Source organism: Sceloporus undulatus, chromosome 3 (assembly GCF_019175285.1).
Source record: "Sceloporus undulatus isolate JIND9_A2432 ecotype Alabama chromosome 3, SceUnd_v1.1, whole genome shotgun sequence".
Taxonomy (NCBI): domain Eukaryota; kingdom Metazoa; phylum Chordata; class Lepidosauria; order Squamata; family Phrynosomatidae; genus Sceloporus; species Sceloporus undulatus.
In genome coordinates, this window is record NC_056524.1 from 218466053 (window position 1) to 218482929 (window position 16877).

General features: G+C 38.6%; 1 protein-coding gene across 6 annotated transcripts in view; it reads left to right on the plus strand.

Annotated features, from left to right (window-relative positions):
- Window positions 1–16877, plus strand: part of VPS8 (VPS8 subunit of CORVET complex) — a 132846-nt gene that overhangs the window by 51052 nt on the left and 64917 nt on the right. For 5 of the 6 annotated variants that reach the window (XR_006102899.1, XM_042457864.1, XM_042457861.1 and 2 more), the window contains 6 exons: window positions 1084–1155; window positions 7338–7457; window positions 8092–8148; window positions 8766–8848; window positions 13560–13644; window positions 14193–14291. Coding sequence is in view for 5 of the 6 variants with exons in the window: in XM_042457864.1 (XP_042313798.1) it covers window positions 1084–1155; window positions 7338–7457; window positions 8092–8148; window positions 8766–8848; window positions 13560–13644; window positions 14193–14291 (516 nt within the window). In the remaining variant the exon portion in view is untranslated. The remainder of the gene's footprint in view (window positions 1–1083; window positions 1156–7337; window positions 7458–8091; window positions 8149–8765; window positions 8849–13559; window positions 13645–14192; window positions 14292–16877) is intronic. The other variant, XM_042457865.1, reaches the window with a different exon arrangement.

Here is a 16877-nt window from a genome sequence, read left to right on the forward strand (position 1 = left end):
GAACCAAAAAAGAGAGTTATCTTCTTTCCATTGCCTCTGGTTATATATCCAAACAGAAGTGAAGATGAATATATGAAGCTTAGGAATTAGAAAGCTTCAAGAGCTAGGAAAGTCAGGTAGAAGGACAGAAAAACAGAGCTGTAATTCAGGTACTAATACATTATTTTCATGCATAGGTATTTACCATTTGCTACTAAATAGTTTAATATTGAATATAACCATACCAGACAACACATAATGGGGGCTAAGCCTTGTCTAGCTTTCTCCTTCCTATTTGTAAAGGTTCTTCTTTTCTTTTTCTCTTTTTAAAATCTTGCTCTTATCCCATTATTTTTTACTCTTTCATTTCCATTTTGGAAACAGGCAAGCTTTCCTGTGCAGAAAGGATGCGTGACTCCCTGCAAACTACTGTACCTCCTGTTTGTCACTGACAGTCTCCTCATTGAAACCACTGATGACCACCTTACTATCAGATCCAAAAGGCTACTCTTTTTCACATTCCTTGATCCCTCTGTTGCCTTTAATATAACAAATAGTTTCCTCCTGGTTGATTTGTTATAACTCTCCAGGTTTCTATGAAGCTTGCCTTTAGTGGACTCCATTTCTGCCTCTCTGCAGAACAAACAGTTGTGCTCATTCAATAATGAAAATTTCTTCATGTCCCCCATCCCTTTTGAGTCTCCTTGCTTATGTTTTGTTTCAATCAAGTATCTGGATATGTCCCTTGCTAGCTTCCAGTTACGTCTGAACTGACTCCTTTCAGTTGTTATAAATTGGGGCTTGTTTGGAAGCTCTTAGAGAGGCCACTTCAGATGTAATAGCAAACTGTTGTTAATAGTTTCCCCACTAACACAGAGAGGAGTGAAGCAGGAGAAAAATGTCAGCATGCAAGTGACCATAATTTGTGCATATTGTAATTTATTAAGCCAAGGTTTGACCATCTGAGTCCATACACTGTGTGGTATGTAGGAAGTGTATAGAAACTGGCGGTGGTGAATTGCTGCATTTTTTCATATTTCCCTTTCTGTGAGGATAAAAGTGTGAAGTATTTTTCTTTCTCCCCAATGGTATTCTTTAAAAAAGACATTTGAGGACTTTAAGAATGACAAGCAAGCTGTGGAGTATCAACAGAGAATTGTGGACATCCTACTCAAGGTACAGTTTCTCTTTTTTAGTGGTTGCCACAATAAACATTGTCTCTGGTTTGTATATATTTATTTGCTTAGTCCAGTCACAGATTTAGAACACTTCACTGATGTGTGCTAATGAAGCCAACTTTCATTTTCTCAAATACAGTCTGCCCTTGCCATATGCGGAGGATCTGTTCTGCATCCCCCCTGCATAAGTCAAATTTTGTGTATGCTGGAGTCCCATTCATTTGAATGGTGGCGCTCTCCTGCACACACCTGTGAAACCTGCACCATTTTGTCCCTCGCTGCTCGCTGTCTGCATAAGTTTGAAGCCACATACAGCTAGGGTGTGTATGTCAAGAGTGGACTGTATGTGATGGCCAGGTAGCTAGACTATCATTATCTTGGACAACCAACAGCTATTGGTCCCCAAGCTGTGCAGCTAAAGGCACTGCAGAAGAGGGAACTTATTATTGGGATCCATGTGAGGAGACCAGGGGCTTTGTGCTTGGCCCATGGGGCCAAACAAATCATTTACAGGGGACAAGAGGGAGACTAGTTAAGGGCCTATCACCCCCTCATGTACTGTATCTCCTTTCATCAGATCTGAGTGACCCATCCGCCCACCCTCAGTGCAATGTGAACATTGCTGATCATCTTGGGGCTGAATAGTATTTTTTTCTTTTCCCTTTATGTTTGTTTGTTTTGCCTCTCCCATAGTATTTGGTGGGACTTGGACAATTGGCTCATGGTGGTGTCATTGAAGAGCCATCCTTCTGGCAAGTAGTTAAGGAAAAGATATTAGACTGGTGTAATTAGATATTAGATCTGTTATGGTGGAGGGTTGGGCTCTGGAACTGTCTCCATGGGAGATGGGCTTAGAGGGGCTTGTAAAAGAGTATGCCCTTGGGGCTGAGCTAGGGGCTTACTCTCTCTTACAAAGTTGTGGAGCTTGGGAGGGAGCCCTTCAGTGTGGCCTTCCAAAATGACTATCTAAGATAGCAACCAATCTCTTTGGATTGCCCTTGGGGTCTGATGTTTCACCCATGGGTGGCTGGGGATGGTTCATAGATTGACATCTGTGCCTCAGCTAAACCCACACCAGGTTGTGCCCTGCTTTGTTTGCTCAGCCCCAAGCCCCAGACATTTAAATAGGGTTTAGTTTAATAAAGATGGCTCTTGTTTAATACCAAATACTGTATCTGGTCTCATTGTTTCATGGTTGATCAACAATCCACACAAGAGCCAATAGCTGTCAGCATAAGGAAGATAGATACAATTAACAGGAGAGTTGGGAACTGAGCTTACCTTTGTGTATGGTATTAGTGAGATTGCTTCTAAAATTATTATTTTCTTCGCCTGATCACCTTGAAGAAAAGATGCCGCAAGGACAGATAAAAAGATTAACAAAGCTGAAAAATGATTCTTGTAAAAAGAGCTATGCAAATGTCTGTGTGCTTAGTATATGTTCTTTAGATGTCTGCTTGTTTACAACTTCATAGATTATAGCTTCTGCTTGTGAAGCTTCCAACCTGACCAATCCCTTGGATCTGTCATCACCTTTTGATACAATTGGCTGTTCTTTGTTTCTAAATTGTTCTTAAAAAATTAGCAGTACAGTGGAACCCCGGTATCTGCAGACTTGCCATCCGCGGATTTGAGCATCTGTGGATGGTGAGCCCGCTCTGTTGCCAGTGGCAGTGCATGCACGCCATTGGGGACAACTACACTGAAGTCCTCCCTCTCTCCTTCCCTCCCTCTCCAAGGTTTCTGCCCTGGGCTTGGCTTCAAGAGCAGTTCGGAGGTGGAGGCTGGAACCCCATAGGCTGCAGAGAGCTGGAGTCAGAGCTAGGGCCAGGGCCAGGACTTGGGATTCGGAGTTCCCTCCCAGGCCCAACACCTGGGAAAAGAACCGCCCCAGCTCTGGCTCTCTCCAGCCAACGGGACTGAAGCCTCCACCTCTGAACCACCCCCAAAGCCAAGCCTGGGGTAGAATCCTTGGAGAGAGGGAGCAGGGAGAGAGGAAGGAAGGGAAGGAGAGAGAGAGAACAGAAGGAAGGAAGGAGAGGAGGGAGAGAGGATTTCAGTGCATTTGTCCCCAATGAGAGCACATCCATGTGGCCACGCCACCATTATGGACAATGGGACTTGAGCATCTGATGATTTTGGTACCCATGGGGATCTGGAACAGGTCCCCCGTGGATACCAAGGGCCAGCTGTACTGTACTTTCTCCTCTCGATTTCAGACATAATATCACATCATTCTTTTTCAAACCAGGGTCAGGCTCTTTTTCTTACCAATTCCTCTTTCAGTCTGACTCTCAAAGCTCAGTTCTGTTTACAGTGGACTCTCCACATTTGCTGGGTTGGGGTTAGGAGTGCAGGACCGCCGTGAAAGTGGAAAAACCACAAATAACAAAACCACTATTTTTTTTTACCCAAGAGAACTTCTCTTTAGGAATCTAGCTCCTCCAGGGCAACTCTGTGGTCAACATCTGCTGGAGGTTGGCCATAGAATTATGCTGGAGGAACTACAAATGCCTAGAGAAGTGTTCTCTCTAGGAATCTCTAGGTCCTTGTGGTGCCCTTTCAGCGGTGCCGAAAGGAACTCCGAAACGTGGGTTTTACATGTCCGCGCCAGCAGTATGGAAGAGAAAGGGGCCAAGTGGCCCCTTTCTCTCTCTCCCCGTCGCTGTCGGGGTGTCCTTGGGGCATGAAGCCCCAAGGACACCCCTTTCCAGGCCGCGGGAAAGAGGCGTTTTGCCACTTCCCTGAGGCCTAGAAAAGCGGCGGATTGAGGCCTCCGGGGCTGCCGCTGTGGCTGCTCAGGCCCCGATCCGTTAGGGAAAGGGGCGGGTGCAGGCCACCCCAAATGGGCAGTCTGTATCCCACCTATGTTTCCTCACTCCTTACGGAGTAAATGAAAGCAAAGCACTATTACTGTCCTCTGCAACCTTTGGCTCTAATGACTGCTAGTTTTTTCCCCTGGAGTTGTAGAGCAGATAGTTTGAGCCATGAGCTCTAATCATTTTATTATGGAAAAAAGCAACTATATTTTATTCAGAAGCCACTTTAGCCATGGAATCAGGAGTATCTTGTACTGAGTTAACCCCTTTAACTGAGGACATCAAGGCTTTTTAGACAGGTGTGTCTGAATTTGTATCCTTTTTATGTGCAGAATGGTTTGAGATTGTCAACTTGAATAAGCTTCAGTGTAGCTGGAAAGCAGGAGATAGTCTTGCTGACAGATAAGGTATCTCTCTAAATGTTTCCAGTAGGAGAAAGGAAGCCTTTGACATAAATTGTTTGAGGGGCCTAAAGCAGTTTTTGCATTAAAAGATTACAAGTGCACTACATGATCCAGGGGAGCAGGATGGGTGAAGTTATTAATATGACAACAGAGAGGCAACTGTTCAGACTAGCATCATTGATGGTTAATGTCTTTATTATATTGGGTAAGCTTCAACTAAGTTATGCTAGTCAGTGTGCCACAAAGAACCTGAATTCATGATCTTATGCTAGGGAAAACAGCAAAGTAGGAAGCAGACAGGCACAAACGTGGCCATAGGGGCTAAAGTTACTTACAAAAAAGCATAATTCTTGCTGGAGCACTGGAAATGACTTTTTTCACAGAAGAAATTTTCAAGGCCTTTATGTTTTTGGTGTGAACTCATGTAAGTTGACCTTTACAGTGATTTTTATTTTATTTTATTTAGCTGTAAGACAAGTCATGATTAGATCTTCATTCATAATTGCTGTGACAGCAACTTTTCCTTTGGGTCAATTTACCCATTTTGGGGCACAAAATATAGGCAATGAAATACCCCCTTTCTAGTTGGGAAAATGTTTGGAAAAGGAATTTATGCCTTACAAAATGTAGTAATCTAAAGGAGAATTTCTACAAAAATTTTTATAGATGGTACCTAACTCCAGTTAAGATAGCAAATATATATAAACATAAAAATTGTTGGAAATGTAAAGAAAAAACAGGGTCACTATATCATATGTGGTGACAGTGTGATAAAGCAAAAAAAATTTGGAAAGAAATTCATAGGAACATTACATTTACTTTAAAAAAAGCTACCATTAAGACCTGAACTCTTCCTGTTAAATATAACAGACATAATATCTGATAACTTGATACAGGACAAAATGAGTGTTTTGCTTTATATGTTCACTGCCACCTGGATGACGTATGCAAAATACTGGAAATTAAATGCAGTACCAACAGTAGATGAATGTATCTTAAAATTGAATGACTTAGCAATTCTAGATACTCTATCAATGCATGAAAATAATAAAACAACCCAACAATATGAAGGTAAATGGAAGGAGGTTGCGAAATTGTGGGATAACAAGTAAAGACCACAAATAGGTGAAGCAGATCTTAAGTTAAAATTTGCGACAATTTAAAAGCCCATAATGGTTATGTGAATGGAATGAAGCAAATTATATATATAATAATGTGATTTGGAGCGGATGTAAATTATTTCATGAGAAAATAAAAAAATATTAAAAAATTACTCATTTTTCAGTTTCAACAAGATTTGTAAGCTACATGATAAAATATTAAAACCAATCAACACACCCAGTTGAAGTAAAATTCTTAAAAAGCATATAATAAAAGATAGGCTCCATGTTTAATGATCCAGCTTCCTTGATATTAGCACCATCCTAGACAGAATAGCATCTAAGTTTTGAGTTCATCAGTGTTTATGAACACAAACTGCTGAAACCTTACCATTGATTTGTGTGTGTGTGTGTGTGTATTTGTAAATATATACATGTTTGCTTAGTTCTGCTAGCATAGCAGTATCACATTAATCATAGAATCATAGAGTTGGAAGAGATTGCAAGGGCCATCCAGTCCAACCCCCTGCCATGCAGGAAATCTCAATCAAAGCATCACCGACACATGGCTATCCAGCCTCTGTTGAAAGACCTCCAAATTTATCAATCAACCATTGCTGCCTAATTTTTGCTTGGTCATGTCTTACAACAAGCCACTGATAAGTGCAGTTAGTATTGTATGAATGTTCCCCTTTCCTTCAATATCCCCACAACATCCCTATTACTTTTGCTGTCTTCTTCCCAGGGAACAGCAGTTTCAGATCTGTCCTCTTCAAGATAGGATTTGCTATATAGATGTTAACTTTCCAAATTTGTTTTACCAGATTGTACTTTTAACTATTTAAAAAGCAAGTTGTCCAAAGTATCCATCCACATTATGAGGACAATTTGCCATTTGGAATCCTAGTAGTATGGTATACCATATAGGTGAAATATTTATTGTGGCTTTGTGTAATCTTGCTATTATAATTAGCTTATACTTTGTAAACCGCTTAGGGAGTGCTTAAGTGCATTGATAAGCAAGTATAGAAATGTACTTGCTATAACCAGTATAATACTACTGTATACAGAACAGTGTGTTTGAAATTTAAAATGTTAGTAATAGAATAACAATTCTGTATGTTTAAAAAAGTACATTTTAATGTGGCACTTGTTCAAAGCCTGCCACAAATAACTTTTGGAAATCTTGTCCCCTAAAAGATTTTTTCCCCCTTGGTGCTTCTTTGATAAAAAAAAAATTCTTACTAGATCACTTCTTTTCCTCCCTCCCATTCTGTTATTTATGATAGGTTATTTGTGATAGGTTGCTGAGTTGTTCCATAGACTGCTCCAGCAAAACATAATGCTCTCCTCCTGATAGGTTCAGCAGGCTGTCATTACCTACTGCAAGGCAGTAAAATGACAGCTTTTCACTTATACAGCTGTATCTGTTGACAGTGATAAGATTTTAGAGCTGATGTTCACATCCAGTTTATTATAAGTTGAATTTGAGTTATGGACAATACAGTCTTCATGGTCCCTGTGACTCACACAAATGGGGTATGCCTTCACAGCAAAACATTGTAGTAGTGAATGAAATCATATGTGATTTGCCTGAAAAAACTAATATACTCACATCAAATACATACGCAAATAAAATGCAATGATAATGTTTTGGATTGTCTAGAGAGATATGTTTTACAGAATTACATTTAATAAATCTTTGCTACTTTATTGTTTTCACACTAGATGCATTTAATTTCAATTTTCTACATAGACACTGTGTCCTACTATTTTCTCTCTTCTGTTTGTTCTGTTTGTTGTTGTAGATTGACAGCATGTGCCAATCTAACCAATTCAGTTGCTTCCCTCCTCTAGGTTATGGTGGAGAATTCTGATTTTACCCCATCACAAGTTGGATGTCTCTTTACTTTCCTTGCCCGTCAGCTTGCTAAGCCGAACAATACTCTATTTGTGAACAGGACACTGTTTGACCAGGTAAAATGGGAAAGTACAAATGAAGGGATTGTTGGTGTTGTTTACATTTTGTAATCTCATGATAGAATTGCATTGGCAGTGTTTTCAGCCAGTGCATAACATATATTTTTATTGCATGAATGAGTGCAAGATAATGCAGGGGAAAGCTGGTAGCAATAATTTTATAGTGCATATGTGCAAAGAAGAGTCAACAGATTCACTGGAACATTTCTGGAAGACATGGAGAGATTTCTGGAAAGAGAAGAGCTATAATTTTGTTCTTCTTTTGCTGAATTTGCCCATCATAAATTATACCTATATAATGCAAGAAGATGCTGGAACAGACCAAAGGCCTGTTTGGTACAAGATGCTCTGTGTAAAACGTCCAACCAGATATTCTAAAGCCTACAGATAGGATATGGATGCAGTACTGCTTATGTTCCCCAGTAATAGATATTCAAAGGCATATCACCATAGCTTTGCCCTCCATGAATTTATCCATGGATTTTAAAGATTGGACTGACAGTCTAAAATGTTACAGTAATGCCAATGTATTTTTTCACACAGAAATGGGAAATAATTTCTATTACTAATGTGATGATGATGGGATGTATTGTGTGTATATCTCTCAAAATATCTTTCTAATCTTATCCAGATCCTTGAATTTCTGTGCAGTCCTGATGATGATTCCCGACACTCGGAGAGACAGCAGGTATGAATCCTTAGAAGAATCATCAGTTTTGTGAGAGTGGTGCATGGTTAAGAAAAGAAGGGTCATTGCTAAGAATGACCAGGCTGTGGGACAGGAATGCTAAAGCTGCCACGCTACATAAGAAATCAACAGCAGCTGAAAAACAACTGACAACCTATATATTTCATAGAAGATAACTAAGAAAAGTTTGCAGCTTTATGAATAGTATTTGAATATTTTCAGGACAATGCACACTAAAAACACAAATGCAGCCCAAAACAATTCCCTGACATACTACCCATAATGCATGGCCAGATATGGTGATTGAACTATGGCAAAATATGACCAGAAATGTTGAAAGATGTATCTGATACTGGGCTATACTCAGATTATAGGTGGGAAATCACATGCTTAAATGAAAGCATAAGGGGTGAAAGGTTTCAGTGATGAAGGAAAACGTATTGCAACTGAAAGGAAAATAATACAGTGTAAGCAAACCCTGGAGGCACTAAATTTAGTTCTTGGGTGGCTGGTAATAGGTATAGTTGCAATCAGAAGCTGTACTGCAGTGTGTTGAAGGTTCTGCTTGTCTGGGCACAATACATAAAATAAAATGCACATATATTTCATGCTAATAGGTTCTTCTAGAATTGCTCCAAGCTGGAGGTATTGTACAGTTTGAAGAGAACAGACTGATTCAGATGGCTGAAAAAGCTGAATTGTAAGTCGTTTGTGTGTGTTTTCTGCCTCCTCCTACCATTTCCTGTAATTAGTTATGCACTGTTCAGCTATGCTACTCTTCTAAGCTGCATATTTTATGAGTATGTCACCATTATGTTCTTTCATGGGCGGGGAAATCCCTGAATTTATCAGATTTGGCAGTAGTATTATGATCAAGATAATCTTGGATCCCTGGCATCCCAAAGACTATGTGTAAACATCCTTTGGGATCTGTAGAATGTGCTCCTGCTATAATGTTATTGTTTTGAGCCTTTGTAGTTCTACACAGATGATCCCAGTAGGCTGCCTAACGGGGATTGGGCATATTGGTCCTGTAATTTCATCCAAGTTTACTAAGGCTGAAAGCTCCCGCCTGGCATTATCTGCAGGAAATGGGTAGAACTAGGAAAAGCACATGGGATGGTTGCTTGGCAACTGCTTTCAGCAGCATGCCCTCTGTTCATTCTCAGTTGACTTGCCATTGCAGCTAGAATTGGGTTCCTTGCAGATTGCATTATATTCTGGTGACTGTAATACTGTCTACATCCAAAAACAGAAAACACGTATTAAGATGACATGCTGATGGGAAAACCCCGAGGAACATATAGTATTTCCAAATAAATCTAATCTCAATTTGATAGTTTTAGGATTTGCTTCTTGTTCAATTTTAGTACCAGAATACTGAGTGGGTACAGCAACAGTTGCGCTAATAAGGCCACAATATTATTCCTTCACCTGTAAGTGTCTCCTTCTGTTTTTAACTTCATAGAATCATAGAGTTGGAAGAGACTGCAAGGGCCATCCAGTCCAACCCCCTTTTCACATGGGTAATTCTAAAAGTGTTTTGAGATTCAATCATGTAGACATTTACCTGGAAATAAACCCCACAGACCTCTGTGATACATATGGGCTATATGTGTGAGACATATATATAGGTGGGATTACATAGGATATTTTTAAAATTTATTCTTCATCTACTTTGTAAGAAGAGCCTTGCTGGATGAAGCCAAAGGTCTGTCTAGTCCAGTATTTTGTTTACACAGCAGACAGCTAGGTGGTCTGTGACAAGGCACAAGCAAGACACCCTCCCACCTGTGTTCTCAAGTAATTGACCTTTGCCTCCCATCAGTGATAAAGTAAGAAGCAGCAGGAAGGTACATACACAAAAACATTTTCTGGAGGAAAAGAAAAAGCCACAACCTTATTGGGTAAAGCAGTAATACACCTTGGTGCTGCAGTGGGATAGGATCTAGCTACCAGCCACCCCACCTGCTGTCCAGATATCCCATCCCTCAGTCTACCTGCTGGGAATGTCAGTCTTGGAGATCTAAGCCATGCAGACACTTATGGTTGTGCGTTTTACAAGCTGCGTATTTCTTTGTGTGATGTGAAAATGGCTACATTTGTAAGAATTAATCTGTCCCTAGCCATTTCACTTAGTCCCTGAAAATACTTTTTTTTAACATTGCTTATAACCTGGCACAGTCTTTGTTAGTGTTCATTTTTGTCTTCCTTGTTTTAGGGAAACATTCAGTTTCTGACGGTAGTATTCTTTTTGTCTGTTAGGTGCCTTAACACTGTTCATTATTGATCTCTGGAGGTTTCTTGGTCTTTGTGCTACTTTTCCTGACTTGCAGTGTTTGTTATATGTAGCTAAGCTTTTCCAGTAGTTTTCAGTAACTCCAAAGCATTTTGGATATATTTCTCATTGTTCACTCCCTCTTTCAAATATCTTTTAACATTCTCAGGAAGGCTGAAGGAGCAACCCACAACTATGGGTTAATCCCACATGCCAACCCAGTTAAGCCAGGAGTCCCAAAGTTGTAAAGGCTTCTATCTGTTTACTCCCCTCTCTTCCTTGTCAGTTTATTTATTTATTTATTTATTGGCCTTGCCAATCAGTCAAACTTTCCAGTCTCTCTTCCTCTATCTTTAAACTTTAAAATAAGTTCTATGTATACTGGCAAATTAGTAGTAAAATAGAAGGTTTTTAAAATGGAAGCCAAATTAGCCAAGAAAAGGTAAACTCAGAATTAGATGGAGACAGACAGGAGCCTCACATGTCCTCTGAGAAAAAAAAAATGGCAAACTGAGGGTGAAACTGCCCCCCAAGATCTCAAGTATGCAGGTTGTAGAAGGCGAGAAAAATAATCAAAGTAATGCAAAGGTTCACTAGGCTGTGAGCTGTGTGCCTCTGAACTAGAGATGGAAACAGTATTGAAGAAAATATTCCTTTCTGGCAGTGAAAGTGAAATGCAAGGTCAACCTCTGCAGCAGCATGTGGGCGTGGTAATACTGAGGGAAAATATCTTGGAGCAGTGTGGCAAGTCTAAAAAAGATAAAATAAAAATAACTTTAAAGTCTTACCTAAAAACTCAGCTCACAGAGAACAAGGGCACATGGAGATCGCAAGTACAGATGTGATTACTGGCTGCCAGCTTGAAAATTCAGATTTTGACAAGAAAGGAGGGATAGATGCAAGGGGAGCTGCTGCCCAATCAGGAAAAGTGTTGCAGTTGAGCATTCAGTCGCACACAGTGACTGACACTCATAGTACTTCAACAAAACAAATGCAGCATGGTGCTAAGGAAAAAAATGAGCCAAAAAATAAGTATTGGGTGTCAATTTATTCAGTACCTTTCGTGTCTGATGGCAAAGAATTTTTCTCAGGGGAAGGAGAATGTGGTCAATTTGAGGGGTCAAAAAAAGCAGCACACATTCCTCAATTCACTATTTCTGTGATCAGAAATACCATGAAGACTTAGTGAATGTGGAAGTGCAAGTAAGATTTCAGCCATTTTATAGCCATCAAAATATTTTAAGTGCAATGAAGCTAATTAATTTAAATACTTTAAATAATATAACTAATTTAAGTAACTTAATTACAGTGGAGCCTTGCCTTATGTAGGGATCCGTTCCGGACCATCCCCCCCCGGCATAAGGCAAATACTGTGTAAGCTCGAGCGCCATTCAGTAGATTGCAGCGCGGCTTCCATGTAAACAGGAAGCCATGTATGGCACACCTGTGTATGGAGCAGACACATTGTAAACAATTTGAATCAATAGATATGTTATCTAATATGAAAGAAACTAGAATGTAGATGAATTCATCAGATTGAAATAGTTCTATGCAAGTAATTCATCAAATAGGAAGTTGTTCAGGAGCAACTAATTCTAGGAAAAAGAAGGTAATGCCTGTGCACCTACAGAAATGTCTAACTACTGTAGAGAAAAAACTAGACATGAGTAAGTTTGAAAAAAGCCAAATAATAAAGTCACCATAGATTCCAGTGTTGAACTTTTTGAATTAGATCCTAATTCTGGGGACAGCAGAGTTGGTTCAAAGAGTGACAGTAAAGAGGAATTGAAGTTAGAAGAAGTATGACAGAGCAGATTATTTGAAGCAAACCATTTCAAAGGCTTATTTAGAAAAAATGCTAATTAACTTGGGTTTGGATGCTAATCTTAGGTCAGGAGGACTTTAAGGATCATCGAGAGCTAATAGATTGGCTGCAGTGTTGCAGAAAACTCCATCTCAAAGCACTCAGATTCCTGTGCCAGAAATGTTTGAAGACTTAATTGATTCTGAATGGGAAACCACTCTTAATACTTAAAGTTCTACTGGTTATAGAAAATTACTGTATATACCTGACTGTAAGTCGATCTCATGTATAAGTTGAGGGCAGGTTTTGGGGCCGAAAGTATGGTTTTTTATATGACCCTTGAATAAGTTGGGGGTAAAATTTAGGGGCATGTAATGAAGGAAGTAAAGGATGAAGCAAAGGAAAATGATGGCAAATAACTTTAAAAAAATTCTTGCAGGCCTAACTGTGCTCATACTAAAGACTAGATGGATGAGAGAATTGGGGGGGGGGGGTAGTGTTTCCAGGAGAGATTATGCTCTTCCCTTTCACCAGGGGATGGTTCCTTTTTAAAAAAATAAGAGTTAAAGTACTGACATTGGTAAGTTGGTTTTGGGGTCAAATTTTTTTATCTAAATTTCTAGACTTATACATGAGTATATACAGTGTAGTTAAAATGCGTTCAAGTCCAGGACTGTCCCTTTTGCTTGGTTCTAAGGCAAAATTATTAAGAGATCAAGAAATGCAACCTCTTTGGGATGACTGAAACATTAATTTATCTAGTCAATCTATGTGCTTGTGTGTGGGTTTAATTAAAGTAAATGCTGGTTTTGTTAAAGTAATACTAGTAATACTATTACTTTCCAAGGAGGAGCCATTCTATTTTGTACAACATCTTTATTACTGAAAGACTATATATCATGAAAAGAGTTTTACAATGAATGCAGGAAACATTGGATTTAAATACAGTATATGGGTTTATTTGAACTGGCTTACTACTTTTCTGCTGTCTAGACGCCATGCATATAAAAATTGCACATTCTTTTGTGAAGAAACTCTCTAGATGTATGAAATTAAATAAATACAAGCACTACATAAACCACCACAGTAGGCTTCAGTAGTTCAATGATGTCTCATAGACATAGATACATGTGAGACTGTGTACTTTGCAAATGTGAGGACTGTGGCCAGCTTTAATAAAATAAGGCAGGAAAAAAATTACTTGATTTTCACAAAGCAGATGTATTTACAGGATTTCTTGCACCTTGAAACCACATGGCTCTCCTAGATTTTATCACCTGCAACATGCTGATATCTTGCAAGGAATAAATTAAAATTGTTTTATTACAGCTACCAAATTTGTGAATTTATGTATGAACGGGAACATCGCTACGATATGATAATTGATTGCTACCTACGTGATCCTTTGAGAAAGGTAAGGGTGAGAATATACAAAAGCAATTATACAGAGAATCCAGATGAAATCTCTTTTTCTTTCAGTTTTTATCTAGGGCCTGTTACAGACTGCCAAAATAAAGCTGCTTCGGGTCTCTTTGGAGGTATGCTGTTTAAATGATGCATGGGCCCTAAGAGTCTGGAGGTCGCACCAAAGCCACACTCCATTCCTAAGCACTGGAGTGCAGCTTTGGTGCAGCTTCCGGATTCTTAGGATGCATGCATCATTTAAACAGCATACCTCCAAAGAGACCCGAAGCAGCTTTATTTTGGCAGTCTGTAACAGGCCTAGGTTTTCACTAGATGGGGGCTTATGCTTCATGTGGGTGATGCAGGAGTAGGAGGAAGGAATTTGATTTTCAGGTCAAGTCTTTCATGTGTGAATAGCCACTAAAATACTTCATGATACATTTTTAATGCTCTTTTGCTCATCATGCAGTAAATAATATGAGAACTAATCTTTACATTTGCTAAACACTGTCAAATTAGTATATGATGTTGTTACCCTATCAATTTATTTTTTTAAAGGAAGAAGTTTTTACATATATCCACAATATCCTTTCCATTCCTGGGCATAGCACAGAAGAGAAGCAGTCTGTATGGCAAAAGGCTTTAAAGCACATTGAGGTATGACTTGAATACTGATTTATCATTAAGATAAATCCAGTATATTTGTATTTCTGTTAAGGACTCGCACAAGTTTTTTAAAAAAATATTAAAATTAAAAAACCTAGATAATGAAATAAAACTAACTGAAAATAATTGTAGCAACATTAAAAAAATAATACCCCTGAATATTAAAATCAAGCATAATAGAACACTGATATATCAAAATGATCCAGTTTATCTCATGCCCTCAATATGAATTTAACTTCCTCATTGGGCTACAAAGAAGTTGTTAAAGAGGAAAACAGACAAGATGTATACATGAAATACATGACAGAAGAATAAGCAAAAGCAGCTAAAAAGAAGGAAGGAAGGAAAGAAGGAAGGAAGGAAGGAAGGAAGGAAGGAAAGAAAGAAAGAATTGGCGAAACACTGAATAGTTTGAGCCAGTAGTGAATTAAGTTCCATGTTTCATGTAAATGGCCTAGTTAGCTAATCAGAAATTAGCCAGAAATGAAACCAACTTCCTAATGTACTTTTGTTACTAATGAGCTAACCAATTGAGACCAACTGGATGGAAAGTTTACTAGAAATAAAATCAGGAATATTGATCTATGTATGCATTTTCAGCAGGAATCTAGTGTCCCAGATAAGGTTCCCAGATCATAGGCCCTTGACACTCTTCTCTGGTTCTTAGGGCATGAGTACTGTCCTGAAAACTGTGAATGTGTATTCCTAATTTGTTAAACTTTGTGTTTTTTATTTGAATGGCATAATCTGTGCAACTCTGGTTTATGTTTTAAGTTATTGTGCTTAATTACATCACCAGGAGCTGCCCCTTGTGACATTACCATTTTTAACATCCAGGCTTCCTCCTTGTGACATTATAGAGGATCATCCCAGAGTCTCAGGTTTTGACCCAGGTTCTGGGGTAGATGTTGCTGAAAACCTACCAAACAACTGATTCCTCAATTGTTGAAAAATGCATGGAGTATTATGTGGGCTCCATTTTGCTTTTTTAAAAAAGACTAGGTGGTCCACATAAGTCCATTAACATGAAAGCAATACATGCTTTTTTAGATCAGCTAGCAAAGGGCTTACATCTTCTGACCGACTTTTACTAATCAGGATATCAGTGTGTTGATTTCATGCTCAGTTTCCCTTATTTCCTGTAAGTACACCACCCTCTTTAGAGGGTGAAATTAGTGAAAGTGACTAATTCTAATACTGTAAATGGATATCTAGTATCTGAACTGGTGGTCCTCTCAAGTGAATTTAAATAAAAGCAATTATTTTTGCAGTGGATAGTGAATTGGATACAGATGGTGAGTAGACAGATGGTGAAACAGCCTCTTGGGTTCCTCAGTCAATTCATCACACAGAATGGTTTAATGGCCCTGGCAATCAGCTGTTTCTCAGATCAACAAGACGATTCATAGCATAATTGTTGAGATCCATTTGAAGATATCAGGGACTCTCTTATCCTAGATATCCCAACGGTCTTCCTCCGCCCTAACCATTAAAGGCAAAGGGGAAAAGACTGTGATTTCTATCTAGCACTGACTAGTATCATTTTGACACCTCCAACTGAATCCCCAGTCATTACATTGGTACAAAACATTAAGTAGTATGGCATATTGAATAATTCATTTAGCAGTATGTTGTTATATATGTATGTGCGTTCAAATTAGCGCAGTATCAGACAAAGTACTGTTTGCATAACTGTTGTTGCCCTGTTGGGATGAAAGTGGGGTGATTTTCCTTGGTCCAGTGTGTGCACATCTCTCAGAGGATATACTAAACCAAAGCCCACTTTAGGGGCAAGAAAATGGACTAGAAACTAGCATGTGTAAGTACATATGTGCCAAACTATATAATAAGGAGCAATACAGTTGTACTTCATGTGGCATTGTGAATTTTTTTCTGTTATGGGAGCTTATAGGAATGGAAGAAACTCATAAAAAATCTTCAGTGTAGTTCATGGTGAATCCTTCTGAGTACAGCCAGAGGAAAGAATTAATGATGATGAGAATGGAATGCAAATATAAGGGGGAAGAGAAATATTCATTCTCTTTTTAGCCTTTAGGTATCTTTCTATAAAATGAAAACAGAATTTGAATCTCAGTTGTTAAAGCTGGCTACTAGTCATATAATCATAATCATTCTTATTTCAGGTACTAGGCCTAGAAGTTGTGCTGTAGCTAATGTGTACAAAATTTACAATAAGATAGATAAAATGTATATCTTTAAACAATGGCCTACAGACTAGGTAATAGGCATATTATTTAAAATTAAACTAGATTTAAACTGGATTTAACTTGATTAATTTCAGCAGTATTCTAGACTAAATATATTTTGCATCTAAATGTCACATTGATTACATAGGAATTTTATTTCTGTACAGATGTACTTAAGATAACCACAGCCAATTTTCCCCCCAAATTCTTCAGCTGAATTGGCTTATGGACAAAGTTTGCTATAAAACAAAAAAATATGCATGAAAACCAATAAAATTAACAACAACATATATTCTTTTGCTGCAAAAACACCAGCATATTGGTTAAATATATGTAAGTAAACTGTTTGTGTGTACATAAAAAGCAGTTT